This window comes from Etheostoma spectabile, chromosome 15 (genome assembly GCF_008692095.1).
Source record: "Etheostoma spectabile isolate EspeVRDwgs_2016 chromosome 15, UIUC_Espe_1.0, whole genome shotgun sequence".
NCBI classification, from domain to species: domain Eukaryota; kingdom Metazoa; phylum Chordata; class Actinopteri; order Perciformes; family Percidae; genus Etheostoma; species Etheostoma spectabile.
In genome coordinates this window covers 10,699,321-10,711,717 of record NC_045747.1, presented here as the reverse complement: position 1 = coordinate 10,711,717, position 12,397 = coordinate 10,699,321, and the positions used below count along the sequence as shown (strand labels likewise).

Sequence of the window (12,397 nt, the reverse complement as noted above, 5' to 3'; positions counted from 1 at the left end):
ACACACACACACACACGCTTGGACACTACATGGTTGGGAAGCACTCCTACTGCCTGTGTCTACTAGGCCACTATTTCCCAGAACTTTTAACAGAAAGTGATATCATCAACTCTGTCTCTGATGTGGTCAATAATGGCTCTTGATGAATCGGTGTGAGCACTGTGAAGAGTGAGGCAGCTGCGAGTGAAAGAGTGAGAAGCCAGACAGGATGTGTGCATTGATCCAATCCTAAGCATCCATAGCCCATCCTAGTCTGCATGGCAAGGGCAGTAATGGCCCTCTGTGACTTCTGCTTAGAATATACACTCACCGGCCACTTTATTAGGTACCCCATGCTAGTAACGGGTTGGACCCCCTTTTGCCTTCAGAACTGCCTCAATTCTTGGTGGCATAGATTCAACAAGGTGCTGGAAGCATTCCTCAGGGAGTTTGGTCCATATTGACATGATGGCATCCACAGTTGCCGCAGATTTGTCGGCTGCACATCCATGATGCGAATCTCCCGTTCCACCACATCCCAAAGATGCTCTATTGGATTGAGATCTGGTGACTGTGGAGGCCATTTGAGTACGCCAACTCATGTCATGTTCAAGAAACCAGTCTGTGATGATTCCAGCTTTATGACATGGCGCATTATCCTGCTGAAAGTAGCCATCAGAAGTTGGGTACATTGGTCATAAAGGGATGGACATGGTCAGCAACAATACTCAGTAGGCTGTGGCATTGCAACGATGCTCAATTGGTACCAAGGGGCCCAAAGAGTGCCAAGAAAATATTCCCCACACCATGACACCACCACCACCAGCCTGAACCGTTGATACAAGGCGATGGATCCATGCTTTCTGTGTAGACGCCAAATTCTGACCCTACCATCCGACTGTCGCAGCAGAAATCGAGACTCTCAGACCAGGCAACGTTTTTCCAATCTTCTATTGCCAATTTCGATGACTTGTGCAAATTGTAGTCTCAGTTTCCTGTCTTAGCTGAAAGGAGTGGCACCATGTGGTCTTCTGCTGCTGTAGCCCATCTGCCTCAAAGTTGGACGCTCTGTGCGTTCAGAGATGCTCTTCTGCCCCCTTGGTTGTAACGGGTGGTTATTTGAGTCACTGTTGCCCTTCTATCAGCTCGAACCAGTTCTGGCCATTCTCCTCTGACCTCTGGCATCAACAAGGCATTTCCGCCCACAGAACTGCCGCTCACTGGATGTTTTTTCTTTTTCGGACCATTCTCTGTAAACCCTAGAGATGGTTGTGCGTGAAAATCCCAGTAGATAGCAGCTTCTGAAATACTCAGACCAGCCCTTCTGGCACCACAATCATGCCACGTTCAAAGTCACTCAAACACCTTCTTCCCCATACTGATGCTCGGTTTGAACTGCAGGAGATTCCTTGACCTGTCTACATGCCTAAATGCCCTGATTGCCGCCATGTGATTGGCTGCTTAAAATTAGTGTTAACGAGCAGTTGGACAGGTGTACCTAATAAAGTGGCCGGTGAGTGTATTATAGTGATACTCCTCTACACAGTACACAGTCTTCAAGACTCACTCAAGCAAAATAAAGCATTCTCTTTGATGAGACTTCCTCATAATCCTTCCTGCTTGATCCTAGCCATCTCCTACATTGGATATTGATGAACAGACCCAGCTCCAGATTGCTATGACTCTCAGCAAGGAGGAGACCCAGAAGGTACAAGTATGCTGGGGATAGGGATGACTCTTCCTCTGTACCCTTTGCCCTATTAGCACATCTGCTGTTGTTCTTTACCTGAAACCAACCTCACGCCCAAGTCTGGGCACTTCTAAGAAACAGCTGCATGTACTACTCACTCTCCTGCATTTGACCTATGGCCTCTCTCACCCTTGACCATGTAACTTTCTCCAGCAACTAATCAAACAAGGCTTCATTGTTCTGTTCCACTTACAATTAAATATGTCCTCTTAGTTAAGTAGTATGAAATACATATGTCAAAAGGTTTGAACCTTTTACTCTGCCTGGAATACCAGTAGAATTGCATGCAATGTACTGTGAGTTTGTCCAAGCATTATTCCCACTTTTGTTGACCAAATACTGATTACCATTCCCTCCGTGGTTAACCCCTCTTACAGCCAGTCCAACCTGCTCCTGCTGCACTGGATATGGATGAGGACGCCCAGTTCCAGTTAGCCTTGCGCCTGAGCAAGGAGGAGCACCTGAAGGTAGGGTTCCTTCATAGGGTCATGGGGGGGGGGGGGGGGGGGGGGGGGGGGGGTTGAGCTCGGTACTTGATACCCATTGTCCAAGTATAGGGACTGAAAAGTTTGCTTCCCTAGCTAAAGCGGATCATAGTCAGACAGAGGTTGAATTCAGGTATATTCAGAATGAGAAAAAAAAATGTTGTTATTTTTAACATTTAAAGCATGTAGAATCTAGTATAAACCCAAAATACAAAAATCAAGTATGAACCTGAAAATGAGTATCATACGTCTCCTTTAAATTATGTAGTGTGGCTCTACCTTTATCTTTTATATGAATGCTTTTATTTTTATGCCTTTGCGCCGGCGACATCATCATATTTTTGGGTTGTCCATCCATCATGTTCTTTAGAACTCAATATCTCAGAAATGCCTTATGGGAAACTTTTTCCAGTTGGCACACACGTCCACTTAGACCTAGGGATGAACTAATTAGAATTTGGTGGTCAAAAGTCAAGGTGACCTCACAAAACACATGTTTGGCTATAACTTACATAATTCATATGCTAATTAGGACAGAATTTTATATTCTATTGTGTAATAGAATACAATTATGAAGTGATAACTTTTTATATCCAAAAGATCAAAGGTCAGCTCAACTGTGAGATCATAATGTTCTGCAGAAACACTTTTCTGGCCATCATTCAACGCCATAAGTCACAAAAGAAGGGGAGTCTTACCCGAGACTGAGCGTATTTCACAGTTGGTTGGATACTAATTTGGTGATACTTATCATGGCTGCCCACCTTCAAACTGTGGTGATTGTATAGATCTTCTGTGCTGTCAGGAGTTAAATGTGTGTGAAGCATCCATGTATTAGAATGTGCAGCTTCTTTGCAGCAACATCCATATTTGAAACATTGTCTACTGTCATGGTTACAGCTTTTTGTTCTATCCCGTACCTCTGGTCGTCCACGTCAAGCTCATTGGTTTCCTCTGTACTACTCCGTAAAAAAATAGTCTCTAATTGAAGACAGCATGTTTCTCACTGGAAATTATTTACTTAATTCATACATGTCAATATCGTGATAGCTTCCATTATTAAATTCCTCACTAGAAAGTCTTCACTAGATATATTATATGAGTCTATCACTCTGTTGTGGCAACCTTTTTACTCCAACTCTCAATTCCTGTCTCACTCTTTTGTCTTTTTCCTCTCTCAATATGCCACAAAAGAGTTACTCTGTTAGAGATCACAGAGATGCTCTGCTTTCGCCTATCTCTGACCACAGAATTTTCTGGTTTGTGCCCATTGTACTCATTTACCTCCAGGTCATACGTTGCCTAGGAAAAATACAAGCTGGCTTTTGGGCTTGTGAGCAGTTGATGAGTCATAAATATAGAATGAAGAAACAATATGGAAATTTTGCCGGAAGCTCTCCTCCCCAAAGGCATCCATATGTCTGTATCTGTTGACAGGACCAAATCAGCCGCAAAGGAGACGAGTCAATGCTCCAGCTGGTTGTGGAGAACAGCATACGTGCGATGCAGCCTAAAGGCGGGGTATGAAATATCGGGGTATGGAATATCTCAATGGGGGTGATGAAATATAACCGTACATTGTAGTTTACAGTTGCTTTTCTTATGCTTAAACCCTAACCCAGAGAACATATATATTTAAAGACCAATGACCAAAATTTAAATTATAATGCCTTATGATGATTAGATTCAACTTTATTGTCATTACACATGTACAGGTACATTGCAACGAAATGCAGATGATGATGATGATGATGATGATGGCCAGGATTATTTGGTCTGATCAAGTTTTACAACTATTAAATGACAGATTTTTTCTTGCTTTTGTGGTCAGACCGCCTTCATGGACCTGGTAGACGTTTTTGCCCCTTTAGATCAGCCTCCAAGTGACAACCTATGGAATAATGCCACACACCAGGCAGCTGCTTGTCCGGGGAGCACAGACCCCTGGGACTCCGTGGGTGAGCCTTGAGTTAGATGAACATGACCAAAGCAAGAGTGTTTAAAGGAGAATTCTGGTTGATTCCAACCCATAGCCCTGTTGTTTGTAAATTTGGAGTGCTGTCAGTAGAGAGAAAAACAAAAACAATCGGTGCATACAACGTGTTATACTCCTGCTAGCGTTAGCATCCAACAGGCTTTAACAGGGCACATTTTAAACATGTTTTTAGCCTCTAAACATGTTCAAAATGTCATTAAAAGTGCCTACCCATGTGTGGTGATTCCTCCCTAGTGAACGCAGTGAATCTGACTGCAGTAGATTTGACAGAAATGCATGAAAGTTGTGCTAATTCAGCTGTGTTTAGTTCTGGTGTTGAGACGGCAGTTAGAGAACTTAGCCTTAACTTAACCCATCTACAAACTACAACACAGAAAAGAGATAAAACAAAAACATGTAGGCTATTAATTTAATGATTAAATAAGGTAGTGTCTCCAATCCTACCTCAAATATAACTTACTTTTTAAAAATATGCTTATTTTTGAAAATATGTTTGTATCTCTTTTCGGTGTTGTAATTTGTAGTTGGTCCCAAAGCACTCCTTGCAGTATCCACACAGGAACTAAACACAGCTGAATTAGCACAACTTTCATGCATTTCTTTTACATCTACAGCAGTCAGATTCACTGCGTTCACTCGGAAGGAATCACTTCACATGGGTAGGCATTTTTAATGACAATTTGAACATGTTAAGAGGCTAAAAACAAACAAGTTTAAAACTTGCCCTGTTCAAGCCTGTTGGTGCTAACGCTAGCAGGAGGATAACTCGGTGTAGACAGCACCGATTGGTTTCATGTTTCTCTCCAGTGACAGCACTCCAAATTTACAAACAACAGAGCTATGTGTTGGAATCGACCGGAATTTTCCTTTAAGCATTGTTGTAAATATTATTTAGTGAATTATAGTCATAAAATGTACATCGTTTGAGTTCAGAATCATTTTCAGCCTGAGTCATACCAGGTGGCTGTTCTTCCCACAGGGGTAAACCATAAAGTGTAGAGTTTGAAATAAGCATCTTCATTCTTCATGTTTACAATACAATTTATTCTACTCAATTGCTAGAACAGGAGCCTTATTTTTAATTCCCTTTATTTTTTTATTTATTTTACTAAAGAAGGCAGCACCAACACCTCGAGAGTAGATCTTCCTTGGATGGCACCGCCCCCCTCCACCAGCCCCCCTCCACCATGGGAGCCCCCAGTCGACCCGAAGAGCAACCTTGCAGGTGATACATGCACTCATACAGCTCAGGAAAAGATACATAGGAGCCACAAATACAATTAAAAATAACATAATTTTAATAATAAAATTAAATTGTATTTTGGTATGTTTATAGCCTCCTCAGGAGGTGATCCGTTCTCAGCACTCAAGGGAGCCGTAAGGGAACATCCTTCCCGATCTGGAAGCCCTTCGGGTATACAATAAATACATTTTACTATTCTCATTGCGGTTCTGTGTATCCTACACAGTTGCAATGTCAGAACTCTCTCTTTTTCTGCTGTTAGACGGGGATTTCTTTGATGAGGCCATGGATGGAGGTCAGGTGAATGTAAATGGGCGAAGGGAGGACAGTCCTGAGCCATTTGATCTATCACGTCTTGGAGAAAGCCTGGCTGCCCCCAGCCCTCGTACATGCCGGACACCTGAGGCCTTCCTGGGCCCCACAGCAGCTTCTTTGGTAGACCTGGATAGGTTGATTCCAGTAAATCCTCCAGCCAAGACCACAAACCCCTTCCTATTAGGTATGCATTCTAATATTGGCTGAACTGTATATGCAACACTCATTTTTACCAAGAAAGTGTGTGCTTTGATAGCTGAAACTCTACATTCATCAGTTCTGTGTTGATAAATCTAAGTTCACTAACTTGTTAACACAAACCTGTTTTTTTTTCTGTTTAGGCCTCAGTGCTCCTTCACCCAACAATCCATTCCAAACTGAGCAGCCCAAACTAACTCTGAATCAAATGGGCTCCAGCTTCACCGCTCTCCAGGGCCCTTCTCTTCCATACAGTGCTTCCTTGCCCCTGCCTATGAGCCACCAGCCTGCCAGCCTCCCTTTGTCACTTACTCACCCCACCCAGCCTGGTCTGGGCCTGCCAGGGAACCTCCCTGAGCCCTTGTTGCCCTTCACTTCAGCCAGCACTGACGGATCACAGGCTGCAGAGAACAGTCAGAACCCTTTCTTGTAAGGATGAACTAAACTGGAGAAAGTATCTAAGAAAAAAGGGGTATGTCTTTAGGTTATGGTTTTGAAATCTAAATCTAACAGACTGAACTTCAGCCCAAAGGACATGTATGAAAACCCTATTCTTAGCTGTTTTATATTGTGTTATAATACAGTAACCCTTAGATTGATGCAAGCTGGTTCAGCTCTTCACTGCAACAATATGTCCTGCTCATCTTGTCATGAATGCAATCACAGAGTTTAAAAAAGATAACACCTTTGTGTCAGAAACCATTAGTGTCATGTACACCTTCTTTAAGGCCATAACCTATTGCAGATTTAATTCAGGAAAGAAAGTCAACAAGTCTCCTGTTCACTCACCTGTTTGTGTAATTGGCTTAGCTGGCTACTGCTGCTATCATATACAAATATAAAAAATAGTTTATTGATAAGAGAGAAGAGTTAAAGACATGTTGATTCTCGAAATGGTGCTGAGTTAACACGGTTAATTTTGTGGAGCTTTTGTTAGACCTAAACTGATGAGCAACATCAGTGTCTACATGATTTTACTATAGTAAAATCAACTGCTGGGGTTAACTGAATGAAATTATAGTTTGGGAGGACTGGAAATGGGTTAGCATTCGCTACAAGCAAGGAAACATTAGAAAATGTATGAATCATGAGTTTTATTCATTGCTTGTTAACCAATGACTTTTATCAAATATAAGGGTATAATTGGAACATTGCTTCATCCTAAGTTGGTTTTATTGTTTTGTATTTTCTCATTTCCTGTGATATCAATACATTTATATGAAATCATCACAATCCAGGCACACACACAGTACCAGTTGCAGTATCTGTTTTGCACTTTATGCCCCCTGCTGGTAGTGACTCTATGCTGCGTCATTTACAGTAACTACTCTGACAAATCAAGGTCTTCTAACATATTTGTCACCTAACCTGTATTTCAAACTGAAGTTCAAAAGTTTATTTTGTAGTCCTTATTTTGAGTAGCATGAGAATCAAACTACAGTCAGTGATGAATCCCAGCAGTTCACCATTCATCTGTACAGAGATGAATCAGTAAAAGTGACTATTATAACCAATTGTTAACTGAAGGTAAGACCCTACAGTAGTGTTGATTTCACAAATGGTACAATGGCCAACCATACAATCGTTCCATCCTGCCATGGCATCGCTAATATATCTCATTCAGCCTTATGAACAGTCACCAACATGGTACCAAAGATACAGCAACAGTTTTTCAATGGGTCCAACACTAAACACATCATTAAATTCTCCTATAAAATGTGCGTAAACAGTCTTTGCTCACTGAAGATACTGCCATCTCATGCCAAAAAGCTTCAAGTCATCATTCAAAGTCCTGTGAGAGTAGCATCACTTTATATGGAACAAATGTATGATGGTTCACTTGACTATGATGGACTCCAGCCAGCTCAGCACCTCCTGGAGTCCCTGTCCAGAGCGAGCACTGAGTTCCAGTGATGTGATTGGCTGTGTAGCAGATGCTATGATATCGTCCATTCTGAACAGCGACTTCATCTCTATGAGACTCATAGTGCAAGGCATGTCTCTGGAAAGAAAAACAAAATACACAATTTCATGAACAGCTATCACCAGGGGACTAAATTATGATATTGGATAGCCTATATATTGTATTCAACCTTCTGACATCTTGCAGGTATGGCAAGTAGGTGTAAGGATTGATGTGTATGTGTACATGAGTGTCACCTCTTGTTGAACAGAATAAGAACAGAGGCACTGTGCAGAGGCTCAGCAGAGAGTACTGACAGCAGCTGGATACAGGAGGAGGATATCTGTGCAATGTTGGCTGAGTCCACCATGAACTATGATCAAACAAAGAGCGACACATTCACTCAAATAATTCGAACAATCAGTTTGTTTATCTCCATCAAATGTTGCAAATACATGCATCATGTATAGTAAAAACTTACAATGACAGAGGAGCAGTCTTTGAAGTAACTAGGCCATATAGGGCCCATGCAGCCTCCCAACTCTCTTAATGTAACCTTTTTCTTCTTCTTTAGTGTCAGGTCGATCAGGTTGGTTCCTACCTGTGGAAATTTAAAAAAGATTACAGGGACAGCCTGTTTATGAAACTGACCTTATTAGGACCACCTTTCAACATGGCTTACTGTAGGCAGAGTAAGAGACGGTTCCCCCAGTTCACCTAATCCTTGCAAGCTAAGCTGTACACGTTTGTCAGGAAAAATATCCACATAATGACAGTTCATCAGCTTCAGAGGCAAAAGAAAGTTTAATATAATATTACAATTAGTTTTATATTTGGTCAGATTTATAAGTGGCATTTTCTTATAATTTTTCAAAGGGTATGTAAATTAAAACGTTGTGAATAACTATTTCCTGTAGGGCAATGCCACTTATTAAACACATAGCTATAGCTACATGTCTACAAATATTGCTTTGTAACTGTATTAGTACTCAAACTGGTGCAGAAGTACATTAAGGTATTGACTGATATCAGTGGCCATATATAATAATAGCTAGCTAGGTTATTATGTATAGGTTATTGTATGTAATAGGTTATTGCTTGTTAGCTTTTACAGTGGCTTATCAGGCTAAATTAGCTTGCTAACTAACTACTAGCTAGCTAGCTACACAACAATTTTAACAGCACTGAATAACGTACTTTTTTTTAGATTTCCAGTTCAAAACATTCATCTTTGCTAAAAGGATATTTTGTAGACGTTTCAGCAACAAAGTTTTTCCGACGCCAGTTGCTCCAAGAAGCAGACAAATGTCACTGTTGCTCATTTCAGTTTTCCAGCAGAAGGATAGCAAAGCGATTGGTGGCCATGGACAGTTACAGAAGGTGGTAGCATGTAGCTTCATGCAGTACCATGGAGACGCTCACATGACTAAGATATGTCGCTGTGACAGGACGAAGAAGAAATCCGTCATTTCAGTCTCGATTCTGATTGGTTACAATTCCACCTGTATAAATTTAACGGAAGAAAAACAAGATGATCGTCCCTGAGCCTGATTCCTCGTTGGTTCACACGACGGAAGTAGTCGAAACGCCCCCTTCACTTCTGGCACTGCGTTGTTAGTATTAGCACTACTGTAATTCTGTACATCATTGCTCTAATTCCACTAAAATTAGCTGTGGGAAATAACCATGGAAGATAAGTTAAAGAAAGAGTTGGGAACAACCATGCTAAAGTCAACCGGACACTCAGGTGGTGGATGTATCAGCGAAGGCCAGAGTTATGATACCGACACTGGGAGAGTGTTTGTGAAGATAAATCACAAAAGCGAGGTATTTTGTTATTATCTTTTAGATTTTAATTAATTATAATGACATGTATTTAGTTGGTGTTTGGCAGACCATATGTACACGCTAGCTACAACCTCTGAAAGCCAGATGGTACTGAATTGCCACTGAACTTTGTGCACACGTTATGAAATGGAAAACAATATAACTACTTATTTCCCTTACATGCAAATTAGTGTAGGGTTGTGCTTATGCACTAGTCACCAACCAAAAATCCTCTTTCTTGTTTGTTTCAGGCCAAATTGATGTTTGATGGTGAGCTGGCCAGTTTGGAAGCCATTTTGAGAACAGAAACCGTTAAAGTCCCCAAGCCTGTACAGGTGGTTGAGCTTGACACAGGAGGATGTGTACTTGTAATGGAACATCTGGACATGAGAGGTCTTACCAAGTAAGAGCTCTCTTATATAATTTGTTTAGAACTGTATCCGTAGAAATGATGGCAGCGTGAACATAGTGTAGTTTGTTTGGTTTATAGTAAGTAAAATATAGTATGTAGTTTGTCCTTTTTTAATAAAATACATTATTTCCAAATCCAATGTGTAGGTACTCAAAGCAACTAGGAGAGCAGCTGGCAGATCTGCATATTCACAACAAGAGACAGTTGGAAACATTTAATAAAGAGCACCAGACAGTGGGTAATTAACCTTAACCTCACTTTAGTACCTTTTTATGCTACTTGTACAAACACATAAACATTGCTCATTCTATGCTATTACTACACTGAATAACAGTTAATTATCACATTTTAAATTAGTGGTTATTGCTGATTAATTTAGATTTTCTACATAACTGTACACAGGAAAAGGAGCTGTACAATCAGAGTTGGCTGTTGAAAAATTTGGCTTCAGTGTACCTACATGCTGTGGGTATCTACCACAGGTTCGTATCTGTATACTAGGCAAGACTGGACTGCCTTAAAGTTGATAAAAGGTAGTACATTTGTACGTAGTACATGTGTGTAGTCTCTAAGTCTTTGAAATGTTAAAGTTGTGTTTACTGCATTAATGTTTTTCCCTTACTTCCACAGGAAAATGAGTGGCAGGATGACTGGGTGACATTTTACTCCCAGCAGAGGCTGCAGCACCAGCTTAACATGGTGGAGAAAGCTTATGGAGACAGGGAAGCTATAGAATTATGGGCTAAGCTACAGGTGTACCCCCCTTTCCCCCATCAGAAATAAAACATATTTTACTTATGATTGTATCAATGATATGGCATTGCAACTTACACATTGTTTCTGTTATTTACAGCTGAAGATTCCTCAGTTTTTCAAAGATGTAGAGATTGTCCCTGCTCTCCTCCATGGAGACCTATGGGGAGGCAACGTAGCACAGTGTACGACAGGCCCAGTCATCTTTGACCCAGCCTCCTTCTATGGTCATTCAGAGTATGAGCTGGGTATTGCAGGGATGTTTGGGGGCTTCAACAGTTCTTTTTACTCTGCTTACCATGACAAGATTCCTAAAGCACCAGGCTTTGCAAAGAGAAACCAGCTTTACCAACTCTTCCACTATCTGAATCACTGGAACCACTTTGGTGGTGGCTACAGGGGCTCTTCAATAAGCATTATGAAGAACCTACTGAAATAATTGCACTCACATTTACTTGTAGAAAGCTTAACAGTCTTATGTATATGTATTTATTGACAGATAACTGACCAAAATAATGTGGCTAATTGTTGAAGAGACTAAACATGTACTATAACATTGTAATGTCTGTTATATTGTGTAGACAATACAGAATCAACATAACAAAATATGTCTACCCTGTCGACTCTACCTACACCAACTTGCCTCCAAAATGTGAAATACAAAATCCACATCTTTCAATTACTATCTTAAATGCTATGTTTGAACAGAGATATATATATATACTTTATATTTGTATTTTTAAATTCTCTATTTTCTACACTGACTTCTGTGTAGGTTGCCATCAAACATAAACCTTAACATGCAATACTGTTTAAAAAAGAAAGGCTTACCACACATCAAACCCTCCGCTCTGCACCAACTTAAAACTTGTATTTTTTATTTTTTTTTAAACATTTTCTGCACCTGGAAGAGCAAGCAATGGGATATGGATATTCTCTATCGGGCTCGCTTGTCAGTTAGACAGTTGAGTATGCTTTGGTACGCATCAAAACCTTACTCATTTTCATTGTCTGCATTTAATTAACATCCGACAAAATTGTACTGCTGTGCAAACAACATCGGATTTTCCCAATGAATGCATTACTTTATACTTTATCAACACCATAATAGCCTGACTGTTGATGTCACACAGACTAAAACAATACACTCATACAAAATGTTTCTGCATTAATGGATCCTATATTTAATTTCCTTTGCTTGGCCAACAATAAATCCTGGAATGAACCAAAGTGTTTGTCCTGACCTTTTGTAGATGTTATGTATCTGGTATGAAAACAGTTGTAAATTAGACTGTAAGACCTTCGTCATCATAAAGAACTCTCCACCCCTCTTTCTCACTGTTTGACCCGCTGCCCAAGAATCAACAAAAGCTTCTTCCCCCAGGTTGTTGTATACCTTGCTTCAAATGTGACTTACTGTAGTAACATAAACATACACATATTGCTACTTTGCTTATATGTGTGCAATTATGTTAATGTATATGTTTTATATTCTACTATTTGCAGTTTATTAGAACATATTCCGGACTGTTATTG

General features: G+C 40.5%; 3 protein-coding genes across 9 annotated transcripts in view; 2 read left to right on the top strand and 1 right to left on the bottom strand.

The window, feature by feature from the left end:
* The window catches only part of epn3a (epsin 3a), a 12,980-nt gene extending 5,860 nt beyond the window's left edge, over nucleotides 1-7,120 (top strand). The window contains exons 4-11 of one of the 3 annotated variants that reach the window (XM_032536597.1): nucleotides 1,610-1,687; nucleotides 2,107-2,196; nucleotides 3,652-3,735; nucleotides 4,046-4,172; nucleotides 5,328-5,435; nucleotides 5,547-5,624; nucleotides 5,716-5,952; nucleotides 6,110-7,120. In XM_032536597.1, the coding sequence (XP_032392488.1) occupies nucleotides 1,610-1,687; nucleotides 2,107-2,196; nucleotides 3,652-3,735; nucleotides 4,046-4,172; nucleotides 5,328-5,435; nucleotides 5,547-5,624; nucleotides 5,716-5,952; nucleotides 6,110-6,399 (1,092 nt within the window). In that variant the 3' untranslated portion in view covers nucleotides 6,400-7,120. Of the gene's footprint in view, nucleotides 1-1,609; nucleotides 1,688-2,106; nucleotides 2,197-3,651; nucleotides 3,736-4,045; nucleotides 4,173-5,324; nucleotides 5,436-5,546; nucleotides 5,625-5,715; nucleotides 5,953-6,109 lie in introns of all 3 variants that reach the window. The other 2 variants (XM_032536596.1, XM_032536598.1) reach the window with 2 other exon arrangements.
* On the bottom strand, nucleotides 7,046-12,114 carry arl16 (ADP-ribosylation factor-like 16). 5 transcript variants are annotated; one of them, XM_032536602.1, is made up of 5 exons: nucleotides 12,106-12,114; nucleotides 8,552-8,605; nucleotides 8,351-8,470; nucleotides 8,127-8,242; nucleotides 7,046-7,968 (listed from the first exon to the last, which is right to left on the bottom strand). In XM_032536602.1, the coding sequence occupies exons 3-5, from the start codon at nucleotides 8,396-8,398 to the stop codon at nucleotides 7,803-7,805; spliced, it is 330 nt and encodes a 109-aa protein (XP_032392493.1). In that variant the 5' UTR covers nucleotides 8,399-8,470; nucleotides 8,552-8,605; nucleotides 12,106-12,114; the 3' UTR covers nucleotides 7,046-7,802. The 5 variants fall into 5 exon arrangements, 3 of the variants coding, with proteins under 3 accessions (XP_032392493.1, XP_032392491.1, XP_032392492.1); XM_032536600.1 differs by lacking the exon at nucleotides 12,106-12,114 and adding an exon at nucleotides 9,116-9,367 and having other exon boundaries at nucleotides 8,552-8,607; XR_004335164.1 differs by lacking the exon at nucleotides 12,106-12,114 and adding an exon at nucleotides 9,116-9,367 and having other exon boundaries at nucleotides 7,853-7,968; nucleotides 8,060-8,242; nucleotides 8,552-8,607.
* fn3krp (fructosamine 3 kinase related protein) lies at nucleotides 9,394-12,302 on the top strand. Its single transcript, XM_032536599.1, has 6 exons — nucleotides 9,394-9,696; nucleotides 9,948-10,099; nucleotides 10,255-10,346; nucleotides 10,511-10,590; nucleotides 10,739-10,861; nucleotides 10,962-12,302. Exons 1-6 carry the CDS (start codon nucleotides 9,556-9,558, stop codon nucleotides 11,298-11,300), a joined length of 927 nt encoding a protein of 308 aa, XP_032392490.1. The 5' UTR covers nucleotides 9,394-9,555; the 3' UTR covers nucleotides 11,301-12,302.
* The last annotated feature ends 95 nt before the right edge of the window (nucleotides 12,303-12,397 follow it).